The 23,264-nt window shown below is 36.1% G+C and overlaps 1 protein-coding gene and 1 long non-coding RNA gene across 20 annotated transcripts in view; one reads left to right on the top strand and one right to left on the bottom strand.

The window, feature by feature from the left end:
- Nucleotides 1-23,264, bottom strand: part of TRDN (triadin) — a 255,762-nt gene that overhangs the window by 128,846 nt on the left and 103,652 nt on the right. For 17 of the 19 annotated variants that reach the window (XM_075414134.1, XM_075414122.1, XM_075414125.1 and 14 more), the window contains 4 exons: nucleotides 15,045-15,116; nucleotides 4,891-4,926; nucleotides 3,722-3,784; nucleotides 2,869-2,931 (listed from right to left, as the gene is read on the bottom strand). In XM_075414134.1, the coding sequence (XP_075270249.1) occupies nucleotides 2,869-2,931; nucleotides 3,722-3,784; nucleotides 4,891-4,926; nucleotides 15,045-15,116 (234 nt within the window). The remainder of the gene's footprint in view (nucleotides 1-2,868; nucleotides 2,932-3,721; nucleotides 3,785-4,890; nucleotides 4,927-15,044; nucleotides 15,117-23,264) is intronic. The other 2 variants (XM_075414132.1, XM_075414139.1) reach the window with 2 other exon arrangements.
- LOC142360577 (uncharacterized) lies at nucleotides 533-13,606 on the top strand. The gene is made up of 4 exons (XR_012763183.1): nucleotides 533-623; nucleotides 6,925-7,463; nucleotides 7,781-7,855; nucleotides 12,262-13,606. It is a non-coding gene; the product is annotated as an uncharacterized LOC142360577 (long non-coding RNA).

Genomic DNA, 23,264 nt, shown 5'->3' with positions numbered 1-23,264 from the left:
TCTGAGTTTGTAACAATGGAATTATCTATTTTTCAGGACAATTAACACAATGTTTTTGTACGAGCTGAAGGTCAGAGGATTAATGTGGTTTTATCTACAGTGCATTTTTAAAAGCTAATTAAGAATCATTCAGTTCATTCTGTACTAAAGACTCAGATCTTTCACATTGGGTGACTCTTGATCCTATGCAGTAGCAGAAAGAGAGAGGGAGAGAGAGAGGAACGGAAGCAGAGAGAAACAGAGAAAGAGTGAGCTGGCATGCAAATAAACAAATACATTACAGGGACACAGTTAATGGAAGCAATAAAAAACTCCATTCTGGTAACATTAGAGATAAAATTATCTCCTGGACAAAAGGGCTAATCTAAAATATTAACCAGTAAAAACACTCAGTGTTTGCAATCACAAGCATTCCTTGTTTGAGGAAGAGAGAAGGAGAGGAATAGATGGAAGTGTTGCTATCAGAGCATAATTTTAGAGACGTTTCTATCACCTCATGCTTACCGAGTATCTCCTCCTCTCTCTCTTTCTTTCTCACCTGACAGCTTGTGCACACCACTGCTCCTCTGTGGGGAAAGCTTGGTTAGCGGGCCTCCTGTCAGGGGTGAGTCTTCTGGGACAAGGTAGGTGAGAGTGAGGAGCAGCGGTGGCAGCTCCTGGCAGAAGGAGATGCTTGTGGACACGGGGATGGGCACGGGGGTGGTGAGGAGGCTGCGTGCCCCGCACACGCCTCTGATTCAGGGATTGCAAAGCTTGCGGGAAGCAGAAGGAAACACAAAATCAGAGGCATCTGGAGGTAAAGCAGGGATTTAAAAATGAGGGCGAAGAGTTTATTTTTAATGCGGTGGCCTCTGCCTAGCCTTTTAATGGGAAAAGGTAAGAAAATTGGAAGCTGTTCCTACACTCGTGCTTTTGGATGCTTATCTGCACTGCTGATTCAAGCACTCTGAGGTTCCTTTGCTGTGTCTGCCCAAAGCTTGTAAATACTATCAGACATTGAGGTGCATCATTTCAAAACTGGGCTATGCACTACTGTTCTGTTGATCAAATGTGGCAATTATTTCAGGCTTAAAACCTTTTAGGGATAACAATAGACGCTGCCAATCAAAGCTAGAAAGTACACACACATTCAAAGAGCAAGCTGAATGAGAAATAATGGCAACATGTATAGCTAGAATATATGATAGATTACCATCCTCTTACACAAAAGCTAGTAAACTCTTCAAAATGCAGCAACCCAGGGAGCTAATAAAAGGACAGAAATGTGCGGATATCTCAGTTTGTCTAATTTGTGTCTTTCTAGCATTGGAAGGATGACTCACTGGATTTAGCAACAGCTTGTGAAGATGAACATATTAATAACTTTATGCTGCAGCTCTGCCACAAAATGTAATCTTTTACAATTCTGTATTCTCAAATGAAACACAAGCTTAGAACCAGAATAAAATTAGAAAAGATATTTGAATTATCAGCTTATTTTCTTTTAAAATCTGTGTTTATACACTTAAATATGCAACTTTTCTTGGAAAAGAGTACTGCCTTTCATTCCCATCCCTTACCCAGTGTGCCACTCCCTACTATAACAGACTGAAGAGTATTTAAATATGGAGCTACCAGGATAGTACTCCAAGGTATTCTGTGTCATTCTGTGTATTTTTGCATTGTACCAAACATAAATTAACTTCAGTCTTCCCATCCATAAACACTTGAATAGGAAAGATTATGTAGACTGTGTACGACTCAGTGGCAAAGTCAGTTGTGTATTGAAATTTGTATGTGTAATCCACAATGTTTGTAAATGATGGGATATATATCCTTTCAGCTTTTGATAAAATTCAACATATTTTAATAATTAGGTAACAAAGCACAAGGCCTGCCTTGAGGACACAGCAACTGTAGCCCTGAATCTTTCAATCTCATTTTAAATCTTTCTCCATGGTATTAGGCATTATTCTAGTCTACGGAAAGATTCCTCTGAGTACTTGATGGCTTGTAGAAGGTTATATAGAAACTGTCTGACAAAGCAGCAAGTAGAACCTGTGTTTCTAAGTATTAAGATGATGACCAAACCACTAGATGGACTATTTTGTTTCTCTTGATTTTAATGAGAAAGCTTCGCAGACTGTGTCACTTACTGGAGTGTGTTTGTATTTGTGCATTCAGCATACTTGCAAATTTGCTGAAATAATGGGATAGAAAATTTACAAGAACTTCAGTGTAGAGAAGAGCAAAATGTTAATTTCTAATCTTACTGAAAAAATCATGTTTTTATGCTAAATAGCATACAACATAACGGATTAGGTTTAAGACATTCACAAACTTTTTTTTTAACTTTTTAAAAAATTGTTTTCTGGGTGTGGATAAAGGCTCAAAAAAATAGCTGTTTTCTACCACATTAGGTGGTTTGATGTGTTGATGTTTCTATTTATTACCTAAAATGAGCTGAATTTGTGCAATAATTCACAAAAAAATCTGTGCACTCCATTGAGTTTTTCCATGCAAGGCACCCTTTGAAACTACTTATGCTCTTGATTGATTTAGTGTGTAAGAGAAAGCAGTGTTTCTAATGTTTTTGTAAAAATCCCAAGCTCAGAGAATTGTAAATTACATGTAGTATATATATACATACATATATGCATATGTATAATATGCAAAAACTACCATATATATATAATGTAATGGAAAAACTTTACATATATATATAAATATACTCTGAGATATAGATATATATATATATATATCTCCAGCTTGGATTCTTAAGTGATTATGAATTACCTACACTCCTATCTCAAAAGCTTAAAACCTGAAAGTGGGTACACTAAATAGTCAGATATGTACTGCAGAGAAAGACAGTCTTGAATTTCTTACCTGCTTTTTTAATTTCAGGGACAGCTGTCTTCTCATGAGCTTTCTCTTTTTTCCCTTCTTTTTCTAAGATTTAATTAAAGAAAGTAATTTGATATGCTGGAACTCTGAATCATACACTCAAATATGCAGTCAGCCAAGGCGTGGTGGGGACTTTTTTGCGAGCTTAGTTTAGATTACTGCCTTTTAGCACTTGCACCCAACTAGCCACAAAACAATCAGTTGAAAATGAAAATTAATCAGTATGCAGGAACTATGGATGCTTTGGACCCTTAATAATTCATCAAAGGCTGGGCAAAAATCATCAGTGCATGAATGTGGTGCCTTTTAGCTTAAGTTTCACTAGCAATGAGATCATTAATAAATAATGAATGACATAAATATTTTCCCATGAAAGCAATACCTTAGTGGATTTTAAATGCTTCCTGGGAATGAATGATCCAAAACGTTATTTTGATGGATATCAAGGTTTTGGAGTTTGGTCATGGCAATCCCTGCCTTCAGAAAATGACATACCATGAACTGAATGATATGTCCCATTAGTGTTGTATATGGCAGTGTCGCTATGTCCCGCTATACAGAGAGACTCCATTAAATTATTTAACAAGCCTGTAGATGGCCACCGAACAGCACTTCTTATTTGTCGCAAAAAGAGTTTAGAAAATAGCGGACACTGAACACATCAGGCATCAGATACTGAAGAAGCAGTAACATGCAAAAAGAGAAACTAAGCAACTAAGAGCAAGACAGTACAGAGCCAGAAGTGTAGGACTATCCTAACAAAAAACAATGGGATTTGAGCCAGGAATGAGAGTAAAAATGAATGAGACCAATAAGAAACATTCCCAAACCATACCTTTCTTCTTAGTTTCAGTTGCAGCCCTCTTTACATCACTCTTTTTCTTTTCCTCTTTTCTCTCTAAAAAGGAAATAGCAGTTCATCTGACTATTTTTACATATAGATATAGATATACATATATACACATGTATATGTAAGTACTTACATTTGGTATGGGAATCCTTGTAAATGCGATAGGTTCTAGATTTGATAAGCAGGTCGCTTATTTAGGAGTTTACTGTCAGTAGCTTAGAAACACAGCTTAATACTCAGAGTGGATGTGAAGCTAAGGATAGAACTGGAATCAGTATGTACACCAGAAAATTACATAAGTACTAATTAATGAAATTATGCCCATTAACTTGGCTCAGCTGAGAGTTTATTGTGGGGATTCAGTAGCCATGCACCAGTTCTGCTTCTTTTATAAAATCTGACTGAATGGCAGCAAAAATTGCAAAAGGTATTTGGGAATAAGTGCAGAATTCCATGAAAAGCCTGAATATGTACTATATCTTTATACCACTTTTTATGAATTGATTCTTTGAAACTGTTATTACAGGACTTCTGTTATTCATGGAGAATTACCGTTAAAGCATCATCTACAAAAGAACATGACTTGCTCTTTTAAAAGAAGTCTATTTTGTCAATTAATTGGACAACAGTAAAAGTAAGGATAAGGTTTTTCCTTTTTTTACAAAAAGCTGCAACAATTTAATTACTTATTCCATGAATGTTATTAATTAGAAAATTGAGAATTCAGTAGAGGAAATAAGGAAACTAAAATATTTATTTTTCCTTTGGGAAATGAATTCTTATTTTGGTGGGGAAGAATTAGAGTGCGAGAATAGCTAACCTAAATGCTTTTTTTAACTGCTTATCCACAGAAAGCCAAGTCTGTTGCCTTCAGTTTATGCTGCATGGCTTTGGGTGATGACGTAATTAGTAGAGCTACAGTTTTCTTTTTGTGATATTTTACTGTTATGTATGTGGATAAGAAACCAAGATTTGTTACCATACAAACCAGCACAAACACAGGACTATAAGCCTTTAAGTGAGAGTCTTTTCTTTACATGAAAAATATTTAAGATATAGGAATATTTTCTGAAGCCAGCAGATCCAAGAAACAAATATGCTGTTATCCCTTGCATAAATTAACATGAAGATAAAGGAAAAATGAAGAAACTTACTTTTCACTTCTCTAGTTACCACAATAGATTTTTCTTCTGCATGAAAAAATATATACAAACAAGGAATGAAAAAAATTAATTGAAATATTGCACAACATGCTTCCCAAAACAAAACAAAATACGAGTATGCTTGATAGAAAAATTGTGATTTCCATAGAGTACATGAATTCCACAGTCAGTCCAGGGTGGTTTCATAAATAAAGTAATTTTGGCTATTGTGGAGGTAATGTTTTTACCAACATGCAGGATCTCCCCTAATCATACTTCTGCTGATTTTCTGACAATAGTGTTTAATGTTAAGCATCAACTTGACATGTTCCAGTTCTTTGTTTTAAGCAGATTGGTTCAAGGTGTTCCGCTTGTTGTTGTCTTGACATAATGAAGCAGAATCATAAATCCTTGCATGTGTTTTACAGAATGTTTCTCCCAGTGTTTTGGATGCTTAATTCTCCCTGCTGAAACCCTGAGTGTATTGGACTTCAAGCTACAAATTCCTTTGTGTTGTGAGTGTGTTTTATGATACTCAGGTTTCTTAAGCACACACAGAGCATCAGAGCAGTGATCATCCTCCACGAGCTTGTTTGGAGCTTCATTTTTTTGTGTATTTTGAATATTCTTGTTATTGTCTGTCTCTGTGGTTCCCAGGAGTCTCCCTCTCTCTCTTTGACATGCTGTTCCAGAGACTCATGCTAGGGACCGTGGGTGCTTCTTCAAAATGGAAGATTCTTTAGCCTCAGATTACAGACAAGCTGTTCCACAGCTCTACTTTTCTATGCCGCCTATGACTTTTCAGTGTTTCATTTCCACGCGCAATGTACAACCCTTCTAATTTTTAAAATGTAGTTTAATTGTTTGCTTACTCAGTCTGATTTAACTAAAACTGTTAAACATATCAAGTCAATCAGCAACTTTCAGAAATAAAGAGCTTCCTTCTAATTGTCTTCCTTCTACTAGTCTTTACTCCTAGTAACTACAGACTGAAGTGCTGCTGGTACTTCTATGATTTACACTTTTTTTCTGAGTGCCTCTGTTCTGGCGGAGCAGTTAACAGCTCCACTCTTCCAGTTAGGTTAGGTTTTTTGCTTCCTGATATTCCTGGTGCTAGGTGATGGACAGGAATATTTTCTAAACCCAAGTTCCTTACAACCAACAACATTCTCTTTAATCAGAGACCATTTCCGCCTGCAAATGTGCAGCATGTTTCATGCTTCTAGGGCGCAGCTAAGCCACATGAAATCTGCTCCAAGTTTCATAGCAAGGTTCAGAGCCATATGTGTCTTGAGAGCCATGAGCTGAGACATGGAGCTTTGAGAAATGGAGCTTTCTATGGAGGATGTACAGGAGGTAGCAGGAATTTTTACTGCAAGTAGCCTAAAGTGCAAGGAGACTACATCCTTGGATGCAAAGTTTTTATTGCTAAGTCATTCCACTAATTAATTCCACTGACATAATTTTCTTCCATCAAGCTCTCAAGTTGCAATAGTCAGAGCGTCCAGGGAGCCTAGAGACATCTGTATTCGTTATGAATTTTCTAGAAGATGATTACATAGAGGTATTAAAGGACTGTGGCCCCTATTTCCTATTAGCACTGCCCAAGGCAAGATGTGTACTCCTGCTCAAGTCTCAGAAAAGTGGTCACAGGGCTTCCACTTACATCTCAGCTGCATCTAGCCCCAGTGATGTCCCTCAGAACTACTGGTGACAAAAGGTTATGTAAATGAGAAGGATGGACTTGGTAAATGGGTATTATAAAAAGAGCTATTTGTGATTTAAGGAAGCAATCCCATTTCTTGAGTAACTTTTTTTCCTCTCCATTTGAGTAGCTCACATTTAGATTGTTGCATATTAAGTGTATATTTAACACCAGCAAAAAATGTCATTTTTGAAGCAGTAAATGCAGTGGGTTTTCTCCAGATATGTACACAGCTAAATTACGAGGCAGAGCAAAAAATTAAATAGGAACTTAGGCAGGTCTTTTGCACTGTAAAATACAAACCCCATCTGTTAATTGAAAGTGCTTATTTTTTTCTCTAGGAACAGTAGCAGGACTACCAATCTCCACAGATCAGCTACACAAAGAGGGATCACCATACGCACAAACAGTGGGTTACTCAAGGAAACACAAGGTGCTTTTGACAATTCAAGGTTGAATACAATATGGAATTCAAGTGCAATTGACTGTTGAAAAATCTATAGTTATTGTTACTGGTTTTTGATAATGTAATTAATACTTTTTTTTCACTGGGGAGCACTAGTCCTGAAACACATCTTTACGTACAGGGTGTAAGAGATATGCATACAAAAAGACCTCACCTTCATAAGCCTGCAATACCTTTACAAGAATGAAAGATGGCAGAGTACAAGGTGACAGAATTGACCAGCAAGACAAGCAATGGGCTTTGCATTTAGTCAAGTTTTTTCTGTAGACTCTACTCAGAAGTGAAGATTTATGTAGTACAAGAAGGAAAACAGTGAACATGAAATGTGTGAATTCAAAGCAAAGTAACATCTGAGACGGAATTACTTATTCCTCGATAAGCGGCGAGGGACTGTGGACACTGGTAGAAATCCAAGTAAGATTCCAAAGAGACCAAGCAAGAGGGGTTTCTATCTGAATCGAAGCCTTTAGCAGCTTTGACAATGTCTTTGTGTTATTCTTGTGGGATGTGAACTAATTCTTGGACAACAGGGGGAGGGTAGATAACAGAAACATGCTAACAATGCAGCACTTGAAAACAGGCCTGGTAAGACCAGCATGCTGCTGTGCCAGCACTGAGTAGAAGCTAAATTTAGGGACACGTGTAAGGTACTGGGCACAGTGGCATGGAAATGCTACCTGGGAACTGGAGGAGGACGGTGCTCTAAGACTTTCTTCTCCATATTGTTCCAGATGGTCCATGTGCCTATGTTGACACCGGCTCTGGAAGGACTTGTCAGCTCATCCCTTTCCCTTTGAGAAACTGAGGTAAGGAGGGCAGCGGAATACAGCCACGAGTACCTTCTCGTGGAGGGGCATGCATATAACAAACACTAGCTAGTGGGACTGAATGCCAGAAGTTTGAAGATGTTTTGGTGCAGATAAGCCTTCTAAAGTTCAGATACTTATAGAAGGCTTATCTGCATTTATCTAAAACCTTGTTGTCAGGAAATCACAGGAGAAAATCTCTTGTGAGAGACTGGATATTGTCTGGCTTTGTGAAATACTGCAACAGCTTTTCTTGCCTACTGATTCTGGTCCTGGCAGAAATGAGGAACAGCAGAGATAATGTGTATACTTGCTCACAAAAAAAATAGAGCAAACCAAACATTAATTTAGTTTTTTTCTCAGAAACTATTATTCAGACTGAATTCAATAACTTTATTCCAGGTAAAACTTCGTTCCATTTTTCTTCAAGTACCTCTGTACCCCTTAAACTGTCACCGGCATAGTTTCAAAAGACCATTCCAAAAAAAGCAAGTTGTATTTAAAAAATTGTATTTCCTTACTAATTTTTAAGAGATTACAGTTGTTCTTCCTTTGTTTTAATTGGTGACTGAAATCCTCTCCTGCTGAACGCAATGAAAGTTTTGTTGCTGATTTTAGGGGGACCTGAATATCATGTTGGATATTAAAAGAACTCATCTTTCTGCTTCTGATGACATTTCCTTCCCCTTTCCACGCTGCTTAGGGTTGAGACTGACAGTGACTGGCCAGTGGCACTTTTGATTCTAGACAACTTCACACATATTCACACAATAAGGCCCTTTAATTGTTGAAAGCATTTTGGAGGAATTAAAAAAATGCAAGGAAATGTTTCTGCTTTGTTTAGGATGTCATGGGAGCTCATATTTTTAAAATCTAATCTAAATTTCAAGTAAAAATTGATCTCAGCTGTCTCTTAAAAAAAAACTTCCCTTTCTGGGGTAAGACTGTCCTTGTTGGTCCAGTTATTTTCTCTATGAGAAATAATTCTGTCTTGTCTCAGCCAAACTACTGAAAAGTCAAGAAATACCAAAGAAATCTAAATACCATTAATCTAAAGTTCTTAGAATAGCTTCTTCTCACACACCAAATACATATACGCAGGCATGCGCATGCACACACATACACTCTCACATACTCTCCTGAACTTACAGGTGATTGCTTAGGCCAAAATTAAGGGCATTTTTTACAAAGCTGTCTTTAAACCACATCATTTCAGCAGAGTAATACAATACAATTTGTTCTCATCTTGAGCAAGTGAAAGAGAAATGGGGCACACAGGTCATTGGAGATATAGTACACCCTGAAGTCCTAAGTAATCTCGCAAGCCTGATTCCGCTTTTTTGAAACTTCTTCACTGTTTTCAAATCCCAATTTAAAACACTATTTGGCAGCTTTGAAGATTGCTTATGGAGATACGCTTGAGATCTGCAGAAAGCGTGTAATAGCAATACCATGCTTGAAATTCCTAGTGCTTTCATGTGACCCACAGAAATGTCCCTTATTTCTTCCTGGACTGATTATGGGCTTCTTTTTCATGGCTCTGCTGAATTAAGCACCAAGACTCTTCATTAATAGCACGGGGCCATATGTTGCCCTCAGTAAACAACACAGTGGGGAGCAAAAGAGTACAAATACCAGAGTAATAAAGCCAGAATATGCATGCCAAGGGAAAAAAGATGGGCATGCCAGCTTCCATGACAAGAACACCAATAGAAACTCCATTGGACAATGGTCCATGGCAAATATGATGCAAATATGATTATAATGAAGAATTAAATTACCAGGGGAACACTACTTCTTATGGTATGACCTTCCCCACCAAGAGCCAAACCAGCATAGCTAGGGCAGCAGAGTTAGCCTTCTCCCTCTTTGTGACATTCCTACTAAGCAGCACGAATCAACAGCAACACTAATTGTGTTACCAGTGCTGGGAAGGGTTTTGATTATGCTTTTTATGGGACATGCTTTTGAGCAAGAATGTCTGAGGCTTAGGAAAACAGGATGACCAGGCTATGCAGGACCTGTTCTGCGTATTTCCCTTTTCTTTCCAAAGAAACATGGAATTTCTGCCTTTGAAAACCCAGATAATCTTAATCCAAGTAAGTATTTTCCATTTGCAGGTGCATCATGTGCAAAAGATTATTTCTTTTCCATAACAATTAAAAAGCAGTTTAAAAATTTAAAATAATCTTCAGAATTATTTGCTTTTCTTTTATTGGGTAGTTTTTGGTGAATATTTTAAATGCATAATCTAGTATTGCAAATTGGATTATTAATAATAAAAATAATGAGAAAACATAGTAATATGTCTAATCAAAATACATGTATTTTTGTACATATTTTTTCAGCATTCTAGTAAGTATTTTTCCCAAAGTCTGTGTAATTTTTTATGTCTTACACTAGAATAAAAGTAGTACAGAAGAGCCTTATGTCATTAAGTAAAATGTCAAGGGCTTTCTGAAACAGTGAAAGTTTAGGCTTTTTTCATTGTAGTTAAATCATTAGAGATTACTGCTTAAACGTCTAATCTAAATCATTAAATAACTCACTTTAAAAACTTTTGCATATTATTACAAAGGCTTTACTGTCCTCAGTACAGACTCATGGAGATGTAGGGCCCATATTTCTCAAAAAAAATTTTATGCTGTATATACAGTACTCTGGTAAATCTACTTAAACTGTTTCTTCTAATAAACCAGATTAAACCTAGCCCACTGTATTATGATATTTCTGAAAGAAACATTTTTGTTTTTTTATTCTCCCTTGAAATAAAATTTATCAGAAAATGAATTTTCATCCACAAATCATGTCAGTATTATTAAAAGTGTTCTAAATGGGGAGAAAATTTCAAAATTCTTCATTTTTGAAAGGTTTCTGTGGTATCTTGAATTGCAGTTTTTCACTAGAAGGATTTTTTTTAAGGGTAAGTGATTTTGCAGTACAATAGAAAAGAAGTTTTTTATAGAACAATCTGTGTACAGAAGAGAAGGTGGACATTGACAGACAGTACAACAGCAGATTAATTTGTGCAAGATTTCTACACTTCTATACATCAAGGGAACTTTGTCAAAATTTATACTGGCTTTAGTAATTTAGATACTCTTGGTTATATCCCCTAATGTTATATTCATAAACTGAGCTATAGACTAGAAGTTCTTAAGATAGTCAGATAGTGTACATTCTACACAGCAGCAAAGATAGATGCAGATTTCTATTTCAATGTCAATTTAGCCTCCGCAAGGGTTTTGGGGGAAGTTAACTGTTTTTCACAGGAACTCACTGTACTGTATTATGCAAAATCTGTAATTAGAGGATTCAAACAGTGATCTACAGAAAATATTTTTTTCCTCAGAGATCCTCCAAAGACGTTACAGAGATTTTAAATTTTTCTTTTTTACCTCATTTAATACCACAAACACCGGCGAGATGGAAAACAACAACCAGTATACTTCAGTCAAAGGCGGGGGAAATTTCAGAGCCCGTCACGATCCGTTAACAGATCAGAACGGTTACGTTGATGACTCTTCTTTGATAAATGCTCTCCCACTCAAATATACAAGCACAGATTTCTAGGGCAATATAACCTGGATAATCATTCTCAGATACAACGCTGTTCAGAGATTTTTGTGACACAATGCTCTTTAAAGTGCTACAAAGCATACTGTCTGTTTGAGATCATATGTGATATGCATTAAGATGCCTTCCACTGAGAGAAGGATTTGATACAGGCTTCTCACAAAGATTTTATGATCTTGTGAGAAAGCAAAGACGTGTTATTCTGGAACAATTAATAAAAAACTTTACTAATAACTAACTAAGCCTCTGAGCCTAGTTTCGACATTTCTTGTCCAGCAGCAGCATCTTCCTGAGAAATTACCCTGCTATGACAGAGAGCATAACATGGGAGGACTGTCAGAGAGGAGACTCCCTCTCAGATGAGAGGGGAAATGGAGAAAGCTAAAAGGTGTGTGAGATGAGAAAAAAAGTCAAGACCTGAGAAAGAGGTTCACAGAGAATCAATGTACACTGCAGAGCATTTTTAGGATGTCAGTGGATAACAAATATCAGAAAGCTAGAGTTAAAAGAGGAGGAGAAGACTACAGTCAAGGAGAAGCATGTGAAAGTCAAAGTTCAGTTAGCCATGGAGAACAGATCTGTTCGAATTACAGCCAGCACCACCACCCTCCCTAGATGGTAGCATCAGAGTGTCAGCCAAGCTGAGAGCGCTACTTCTAAGCCCTTGTGAAAGCCCCAGAAACAGATAAGATAAAGAGTTTAAAATGAGTTATTTTACTTCGTGGTTTTCCAAACAAGGTTTCCAAGCTTGCAACACGAGTAGAAGTTATCTATCAGTGTCTTTCTCTTCACAAATTACCTTTCCCTCTTTCTCTTGTTTATTGTTACAGGATCTTTTGTTTTGTTTTGTTATTCTCTTCTGTTGGTGACCTGAAACTTCAAACTCTTCGTTGAACTTTGAGTGTAACATCTCGAGAGAGCAGTGCTTTTTGGAAAGAGCCAAACCACCATGAAACAGGAGAGCAAAGATCTGTCCTTTTCCCTTTTGACCAGAAGAATACTAAGCATTTTGCTTTCCAACCAAGAGATATCTGAAAAGTTCATTTCACATACACTCACTTCAATGTAATTTATTGCATACTGTTAGAATACAGTGTACAGATTGGGATTGTCTTACATAATCATCCCTTTTCCAAAACATTTACTGTAGGGGTGAAGGAAGAGAAGATGGCAATGACAAGGAGAGAAGGGTTGAGCTTTAATACATTATAAAAGTATGTTGATTTTCTAACCCCTCACAAATTCAGCAAACATAGTTTCTATGGGGCGTTGAATACTATCCAGGAAAGTGTTCCTATTTGAAAGTATCAAATAATCTAAAAATGTTATAGACATCTGGCACATATGCTACCACTATTTCCACTTCATTAGAGATCAAGAACGGTCAAAGATTACCTAAGAAGGCAGTGGCATAACAGGGCAATAGTAAAAACATCACAATCCAGAAAAAGAGTAAAATCTTTTCAGGCTTTACTAGCTGCATGGTTTTGTATCTAGTGTCTGAATATCACTGAGCTGCAAAGCCTAGGGTCTAAATAGATTGGTTTCATAAATTTTCGGTGTGACAACTGTTCTGTTACTTCCTGTGGTTTTACCTTTTTTCAGAGCTGGTTGCTTCTGTCAAAGGTTGGACCTGTTCTTCCGTGTTATATAAAGTACATTTCTCAATTAAGACATGCTTGTACTTGTTCCTTCTTTTGAAAACTTATATTACCTTCAACTATATTTAAGATAAGAAGAATATATTTTGTTTTCAATCTGTCTCTTCACCAGGTCAGGGATATTTAATGATGTACCAGTCGTAAAGGTATGTAAGCATTATGAAGTCACAGACAGATGTCTCTTCAGCTATTTCAGAGATTTAAATTTCTCTGACTACTCCTTTTTTTCCCTTCTGACATTGTGCCGAATATTCCCATAAGTTAATTATTTTCCCCAGGGCTGAAAGAAAGCTTCAAGGTTTAGGGTTCCTAAAGGCATCGTGGAATATTTTCTCGTATGTAGAAACCACACTATAGTGCAATACAACAGCCTTTCACAGCAGCATTTTGCAAGTAATTCTTCGTTCTTCATTTCCTCCAAGCTCTTGCATGAGCAGTATTGTATCCTAGTGATTGTCCTTGAGCCTTAAAGGGAATTTAGTTGTATGATACTGAGGAGATAATCTGCCCCCCCCCCCCCAATTTGTTTGCCAAATGGGTGTCTAATTTACATTCACAATTATCTCAATTGCATGCATAAATGAGCTAATGAAACACACAAATGTGTAACTGGTCATAAATAGTCATTTCCATGTGCAATTGCTGTAATTGCATGCTCTTAATGATTTTGAAAATCAAGAACTTAATGTTAATTTGATGCTAGTTCATGTTGTATAACAGTTATATTTAAAGATTATCACTCAGCAAATGCAGCAGTGTTTTTCTATTATGTCTTTCTTCCATTATGGTTAATTGGTGGATAACAGTGTTTAACATTGCAGGGACTTCGTTTTGCTGATAAGCAGGGTTCAAACATTTCCCTAAAATAAGCAAGACTGCAAATCTATTTATATACTATATTGTGCCACAATAACCACAGTTTTATGTTCCTTTAAACAGTGTGTTTATAAAGAAATATTCAAGGTAAAAGAGATTTGGGGGAAATAAATAATTGGTCACATAACTATTTTTATCCAAATGTTCTGATTCACAATAATCACATTACAGAAATATCTAATTAATTTAACTCTTTTAGTCATAGGTTCTGCCAAAAGCTAACCCTCTTTTTCCTGTTTCCAAATGCAGGCAAATTTTGTAGCTCTTCTTACTTCTTATGCTGCCATCCCATCTGTTTTTCTCCTAGATTGCAAGTGCTTTCTGGATAACATAGAACTATGACCTCTATGAGAGAGATTAGTAAGTGCCACGGTGTGGTTGAATGATTTGGAAGTATTATACGAAAATTGCTATATAATTACACGAAAAGACTTGCGTATTTTGTACCAGTAAATTATGTTATATAGACCAAGAAGGTATATTGCAGTAGTAGTTTTAAGTCATTGGACACAGCATATTTTTAAATTAAAGTGCATATTTCAATCATTTTACTGATATGATTAGACTGTAAACAATAGAATTCAATGGCAAGGGTTATGTTTTAATCTTCTGAAGGTAAGGTCTGACTTGGTATTTTTCTTTCAGTGCTTTTAACAATGGGAACAAGGTTGATAAAAGCAGAGCCAGAAATACTATGTTCATTATTGCAGATAATACACAGAAACATTACTGAATAACAGTAGTAATAAGAGTAATCCAAAGTATATTAAGAGGATAACGTTGATTATGTTTACAGTTAGATGGCAACCTATGGCTGAACACTGTCCAAAGCATTTTACAGACTGGGCCTTGATCCTGTAATCTATTTCACTCAGGAAACCTCCCAAGCCATCTGTGGGATTACTATAAGAAATATTTAGGTCTTGTCATGCAAATATGATTGTGCCATTCATGTCCCAGGCCTAATCATCTGATCAGTTTTGTAGTATAGGTTATATTTATCAACAAAATCCAGTAGAACAGAGAGTCAAGTTAATGAGTGGAAGCCAATAAAGGAGGAAAAAAATCAAACTTGCCTTCAATAGCTGTTGGTTTCTTTCTTGGACTATGTTCTAGAAGAAGACGAGGTGGTACCATTTCCTTATGTCCTGCACATAAGTATACACGTTAAGAAGCATAGAAAATGTATTCACTGACAGGTGGAGCAGATTCACTGCGAGGTTGAGCTCCCTTCAGAATTGTTCATGTTTAAAATATTACACTCTGCATAAAAGTTATTATCTTCCAGCCACTATAGGAAGGCAACATATTTCTCAACAAATAATTTATTTGAAGAGACACGTTTTAAATCATTGAAGTCCAAGTGACTCAGATATATGCTGAGAGCCTTACAGTTCTATTTTTCTTCATTAGACTAAAAAACTCTGAAGAATAATACTGTGAAAATAAGGTTGCATATTCATGATGCCTCTTCTACAGTAAAAGCTTATTTTCTTCTGTCAAACAAATGATCTTCAGTTGTTCTCCCAAGTCCACTTATTATGAACTTCTTTGAAACATCAGCAAAAAATTATTATGCTTCTCATCCTTAAGGATTATTCTTAATTAGCCAATACCAACCAGGTCATGCACTATAAACACTGACGAGATTCTGATTCCAGCTGCTGACTGAAACACCTGTACTCTCTGAGTGTTGAACTGTACTGTCTCACGGCATTGAGCTGGGACTTTCTGTACTGTCTTAGCCTATGTGCAGATACTATGCTTTATCCAAAACAATTTTCATTTCATTTCCCCAAAGATTCACAAACAGATCTATTGCACTCTTGTATTATTTATGGTTCTTTCTGGTTTATAACACCTGTTTGCAGTCTCCTTATTTCCTTTTAATTTCTTTCTCTGACATTTATGCTCAGTAGCTATCATGTCATTGTCATTTGGAAAGCATAATCTGTTGTGACCTGTGAAATAAAATTAAGTAGTTAAATATAATAACCATTTAGTCATATGCACCAGCATACGTTCACTACACCAGAGTTCACATGCAATCAGGTTGTTAAATCTCAGAAACTTAAAGCCATGCCTCATGCTTGGTGATAGACTCAGAAGAGAAATTAAGACCTTAAGGAGCCTTGGAAACTGCAGTATCATACTTACTCCTCTCATTTTACAAAGATACATATACTCATGGGAAGTGCATGAGCAAAACATCGTCTTGAAGACAGCAGTGGGACTTGAGCGTCATGGTCTTAATGTTATTACATCTCATCAGCATATGTATGATTGCAGGCAAATAATTTGGAAGCACATACTTTGGTATATCCAATAATTTTAATGAAATGTCACTCACGGAGCTCCTCAAACTTGACTCACATGTCTGAGCCACTGGCATAATATTGACACATTGACAAAATCAATGCATTGAAGGCCCCGTGCAACAAAGGGTAAAAATCTTAGGTTTTACACATATTTCCTATCTAGACAATAATCACAAGTGGATATTTACCAATCTCATCACAGAATGACTCTAGCCTTAAAAGAAATGGTAGGAAAACTTCAGGAATCCAGATGTCTAGCAATGATTTTCCAAACACTTTATGTCTTAAAAAAAAAAAATCATCTTTGTATTGCAAACTGAGCCAATGAGATACTGAATAACATTTGTTGCCAACCAGAACAGAAAAGTTGTATCCACAACCTCAGTCGACATACATAAACTTCATTAGTTGAATTCCTAGTTCAGAACGAAAACAAAAATAATATAAAAATTAAGGAAAACAGGTAAATAATCTTATTTTTTCTGCTAGTTTTGATTAAATTCTTAGTCCTAGACTATAATTTAGTTATTTATTTTCTTTTCTTTGTTTTTTGTCTAAAGGAGATCACCTAACCCTAGAAGGAAAAAGTGTCAAATTTCATAACTTGGACTAATTGTTTTGTGTGAAAGATGATAAAAAGCCATGGCTCAGAATGTTGAATATATCAGTAATGAAGGATAGTCAATAATTTGGAGTGCAGTGTTGTATTTGCTGTGTGGGGCAATGATCTAACACTTTTAGGTCAAAGCACAGGCTGGCCCCATTATCTTCCTGTTCTTTGCTGTAGCAACAATTTTGTAATAATTGCACCAGTGTTAGTTAGTATGATGCCAGTGCGATATCACTTATTGCTAATGACTTGTCAAGTTCTATTTTATAGTTTTACAAGTTTTAAGCAAATAATTTATTTCATGCAAATTGACCACATGATCCAATAAGAGAGTGTTTTAAGCACCAAAAGCTTAAGCTTCACAGATCAAAAACTTTCCCTTAGGCCAGAATGTTTGTTCGGAGCAGGTTTCCATCCACTCTGATAAAAAGCTTCTTTAATGCTTCCATGTGTTATTAAATGTCTCTCTATTCACTTTGACGGGAATGCAAAGGACAGTAGCTGAATAAATATGTTATCCATTTTTTGATGAAATATGTTAAAGAGGATATCCTAAGTAAAATTTCTTTTCTCTTCCTTTTTCTTTCCTCTGTAAGTTATAAAGCACAAGTGGTTTTCTGCAGTACAGAGAACTCATAAATAGAAATCAGGAATCTGATCTCAGCAGATCAGACCATTTGGGTTAATGGTGTCTACTATTCTGACTCCAGCAGTGACCAGTTGAACACATATCTATGATGTAAACGAGAGGAAGGCAGGATGTTTTTAATGATCCCAGTGGACAATCAGGTTATGTTGCTGCTTTAAAAATGCAGCCACAGAAGAGCACTGAAATTTAGTGTCTGCATATTTATTTGCTTCTCATTTCAAATGTAGACTTTATTTTTCTAATATGAGGTAAGGTGAAAAGGTTTATTTGACTTGATTTTTTTTTATTAGGGTCTGACTGATCCAAAAGATGTAATTGCAGACATGAAAATGTGCATACTTTTCTATGTCTAATCTGTCCATGCAGTTGTGCTACATATACCTCCTTCACATGTGATGTTGTAAACAGCTATCTGACAACAACTTACAGCTGATGGAAACCAAAACAGTGAAATGTTTTGACTTTAAACTCATGGGAATGTGCTCACCAGGAGAAAAAATGTCATGTTAAGACATGAGTAGCTGCCTTCACTGCCTGAAAGCGAAGAAATATGGTGCAAAGAGGAATAGAAGGTTTAAGACACTAGATAGTAACCTGAATACTTCATTGAAAATAAGCTATAGTCGTCAAGCTCTGTGCAACTTTTGTTGTCAGTGTTTATTAAATCACTTGAGATGTCATGAAGAAATTCATTCTGACTTGGTTTATGAATATTTTAGATCTTATATTACATGATAAGGAATACAAGACAAACTCTAATTACCTTACTTTTCTCAATCTAGAAAGTCTTTCTACATGTGCCAGAAATGCCATGTCCAAGCATTGAGGATGAATTACTTATGATAACAGCAAATCATGTGGGTTTTCTTTCTTTCCTGATCTGCCCAGTTCAATTTGTCTGCAGCTACCTTAATTGACATAGATAAAGTGTATAAATTTATATTTGTAAATCAAAAGATCATAGGATAAAAGAAAATACTTCTAAAATTATTCTAAAATTATTCTTAATATTAAACAACTAAAGGCATTGTAGATGGCTGAATATTCCACTTGGATATAGGAAGAAATAATGCCACCAGAGAAACCAGTATGTGGAAACACCGTTCCAATGTCTGTGCACTTCCGCATATCAATATACCAGTTATCCAAACAGTGGGAATCCTACAGTCCAACAGCACCAACACTTTGTTACAGTGTCTCTCAAATAGCGCAGCAAAATATCTTCAGATAAATCTCATTCTGCCCAGAAGTGACATCTTTCCCTGATGGCAGTAAAAATAATTGATATAAAGTGAGTGTGCTTCTGCAGAGTAATTTGTTATAAAAAGTAAATTAGAATCAAATGTTTCATGAAGCTTGGAACAAGACAGGGATCAGCAGAATAAGGTAAGATTACCAAATATTCTTTTAGAGGATTGAAATCTTAATGGAGTCCCACTGTTCTGTCCAGGCTTCCAGTTTTGATATGCAAGTTGCTTGAAGTTAAAGATGAGCCTCTCCTTTGTTATCAGTCGTTATTCTTCAGACATTAGACTGTCACTATTCTGAGGAAGGGTTTCTCTGCTTAGTACATGTGTTTGAAAAACTGTGAGCAAACTGTTTTTCATTAAGAAAGAATAGCAGAGGATCAAGAGGTAACATTGTGTAACTGTTTCGAACAATGCAAATGCTCATTTTGGGGAAGGAATGAATTGAAATACAGATGCCCCAAATAGCAACATCATAACACCATGGTTTTATGTACATTAGTAAACTAAATGGTACCTGGGAAGCTTACTGAGCTCTGGAATTCAGACATACATATCCTGCAACATTGTTCTGAATAGCCTCTGACAATTTTGACCTATACCAAGTAGCAATGTCTCAAACAAATCACTGGGTCAATTCCGGGGTTAGCAAGGGCCAGGGACCACTCCAAATAGCCAGCCAGGATGCAGCCAGCCCATTTTGACCTTGAGGAAGCATAATGGAAGTGGATCTCTCTATGACAGCAGGGATCACATTCAGAGAACAGTTGAGTTGAGTTTGATTTACTAACCTAGATGTAGCCCACAAGTCTTAAAAGTGTCAACAAAATTATGTCAAAAGGAAAGAAATAGTTCAAACAGGGTATTAATGACCTATTTGGAATTCAATTTTTGACAGTGGCAGATGGAATTAATCGATAATAAAGTGAGGTTTTTAAGGAGGTCTACACTAGTAGCCAGCATATATTTCAGTTTTTCAGTTAAACTCAGGGTCTGGCTTTTTATTAAATGGATAATTGCGCAACATACAGTGAAACTCTCATTTTGCACGAGGTTGATATTACCTAGGGAAAAACACTACTACAGTTTTTGCAGTCATTACCAGTAGCAATACAAAACTTCAAATTTTCATATTCTCTTACACTGGCTATCAGTCAGTTACTCTTATGATGCAGAAGAAAAGAAGAAAAGGGAGATTACATGGATAATGTCCAATCTATCTGTATGTCCCATTTGGGTTTAAAATACATTAAAAATATCACACATAATACTGGAGCTCTACATAATGTCTAACTTCTGTGTGAAGCATGTTATTGAGAACTACTCCTCCCCCAACACACAGACAACGAACTCCAACCTATTACAAATAACCTAACAGCCTCGGGAGGCCATCCATCTATTAAGCTAAAAGCAAGGACCAGCAAGTTAACAGTGAAGGTGTAGGAAGAATGAATGCAGACTGGTAATCTAAATGCTCTTTTGACTGGAGTAGGGGGAAGAATTAAATTTCCCTTCTCAAGTCATCAAACAGAAAATAACAGCAACTTAATAGTCTGTTTTTAATACAGAGATATTTGTGTTTATCCTTTGGTTTTGATGATGCGTTCTTACACATATTTATATACCTTTACATGTATATAATATATACCTTCTATGTGTGCACACAAGAACTTATGATTACATATGCATGCACATTTATACACAAATACATATAGATTTTTTAAGTGATTTTTCTGAACAGAAAATGTTTTTTCTAGTCCTACTTGATGTGGGAACTGAACAGGTGTGAGATTCCATTGGCGTAGATTCCTGGAGGTTGTGTGATCAGTTAACTGGTAGGTTTTCACTCAGCCACTAAACCCAATTAAAGTCACAGCTGGGTATTTGATAATTTTTTCTTTTCCTGTGGGTTTATATCTCACACAACGTAAATGAGCATAACAAGTTTACAAATTAGGCAGGTAAGAGAGGCATGAGTAGAGCTATGAGTGTGGGTTTTTTGCTGTTTTAACCTACAGCTGATGTTCTTGGTCCCAACGAGAAATGTATGCAATGTATCTCAGCAGCACGACAGAATGGTGGTGTTAAATCCATTTACAACAATATGTCTGGTGAGAATTCTTTTCCAGAGGTTTTTACTACCTTGAGGCTCCAAAATCCCTCTTTAGCTCAACCCATATCTTGCAAAAGCTGTTCTAATTTTTGTGTTCAGAAGACTGAAGTCATTAAGGAGTAAAAAGTTAAGTTTTAATAGTTTTGTCATTGCACATTAAGAAGTCACACAGCCTTTCCTGACTTTAAAAGAAAATTGAACTGAAAAAATTGAAAATTTAATTGAATTGTCTCCACTTCCTCCCATTATTTCCATGTGCATAAAATAATCCTACATGTTATGTTTAGAAACACAGAGAAATGGATCTCAAAGAACTAAATCCTAGGACGGTGAAAATGATGGGCTATTGTGTGGAAATGATGGGCTATTAAAGTTATTGCTATGTACTGGAGTGCAAAAGGACTGTAAAAGCAGATTATAAAATGAAAATACATGTTCAGCCTTCCTCTGTCTCCCCAAATAACTTTTAATAAATTGGTATCATATACACTGATCCCTTGCATTGTTAAAGTGAATATCAGGATTTGGTATAGATGCATACTTTTCACAATATGAAGTATCCACAGGAAAATAATTAGAACAGAGAAATGAAAACACTTCAATTAAATACTTGCTGCTAACAATTAAACAGAATGGAGGGGACTGATAAGCTGTTATGATGAAAGACAACACTGACTATGCCATGGGACCACTGCTCGGTAATTTATGAGTTATTTGTAGTTGGTTTATCTGTACATAGCATCATTTCAACTGTCATTAGTCCAACTACATCTCAGAAGCATTCAGTGCTATAGTCAGAAAATCTATCTAGATGTTACTTCAAGAGTGCTAAAACTATGTTTCCAAGAAAGAGTGCATATGCCAGGTCTTACTTAACGAAAACAGCCTAGCACTGAAAAAGTCAAATTACAGACACTATAATGTCTCACAATTGGAGATATTTGTAGATAATGAATATGTATAATACAGACTTCACTGGAAGTCCAGCTGAATCCATATAACTGTGACCATAAGCCAAGAAGTATTTCACCTCTCTGAATCTTGTTGCCAGAAAGTGTGAAATGATTACTTTACCTGGCTGGTCCATACTTGACATTCACCTAAGAGAGTGAGTCTAAAACCATTTTTCTGAAGTTAGAATTTCAATAATGCAGTTTGAAGTTAGAGGGAAAAGAACTGAGAGATTTTATTAGATCAAATATCAGGAGTAGGTCCCAATAGTGCAGAGGTGTTGGATACTGACTAGTGTTCCTCACTCCCACTGAAATCAATGAGAGCAAACTATTAGGTAGGTGTTAAGTATCTAATATCTTTGAAGGTTAGGATCTGTGTAATTAAAAAAACTCAGTGAGCTTTCTCTTTCTTCCAAAAGTGCCATGGTTGTAATGTTTTGGGGAATTACAAGATTGTGACATAGTGATAGTAAAAAAGAAATATTGAAATTTGAGTCTAAAATTTACACTCTTTAAAACATATAGTGATGTTAGCTTTGATGCAATAGTCCTAAGCAGCTGTGGTTTCTACAGCAAGACAGAACACACTGCCTGAACTGTTTCAGGCTGAAACAAATTTTTGCTGGTTTTGTGTAAAGGGTAGGAAGAACTATCAGAAATACTGAATCAAAAACAATGTAAAACCTGTTTTGGTAAATTCTGATTCTTCTTTCCCTTTCATTTTCCCAGGAAAGATCCTCTTTCCTATAAAGAGGTCATTTTTAGGACAAGGATTCCTAGGATTTATTGTCATGAGTTCCAGCTCCAGTGCTCAAGGCCTCCTCTATGATTTTTGGGAAACTGACTTAACTTACCATGCCCTTCTACTCCACCTATAAATGGACATAACAGAAATTTTCTAAAAAAAAAAAAAAAAAAAAAAAGACATGAGTGTTGTAAGCATACAAAAACAAATAATTCCAAATCTTAAATTCTATGAAGGTAGAAGCTGTAAAGACTGGGGTTTTGTTCTGGTGCTAAAACTATTTAGGCTTCTTTTGCTTGACACATTTAGATGTATTTATTCAGGAAAATATTTCCTTCTACATTTCTTCCTTTTTCCCTTCTCTCGCTCCCAAAATGCTATAGCAATGCTATTATTGCTGCTAATACTTTTCAGAGTGGCACTGCTGGTTTCTTGGCTGAGCTAACAGATGCTCCTGATAATATCATTTGCAATCTTGCAGAAAACTTGTCATTTCAAGTCTTGATTTGAGCAAAATCCTTGCTTGCATATTTTTAGCTTTACTTCTTGAATGTGTATAGGCTCTTTCTCAACCAGACATTTAGAAGTTAACTTTTAGATAGTTAAATCTAGATAAGTCACCCTAGAGATCCATTTATAGTCAATGGAGAGAAATTGGTAC

This window comes from Opisthocomus hoazin, chromosome 2 (assembly GCF_030867145.1).
Source record: "Opisthocomus hoazin isolate bOpiHoa1 chromosome 2, bOpiHoa1.hap1, whole genome shotgun sequence".
Classification (NCBI taxonomy): domain Eukaryota; kingdom Metazoa; phylum Chordata; class Aves; order Opisthocomiformes; family Opisthocomidae; genus Opisthocomus; species Opisthocomus hoazin.
This window is presented reverse-complemented; position numbering and strand designations above follow the sequence as displayed.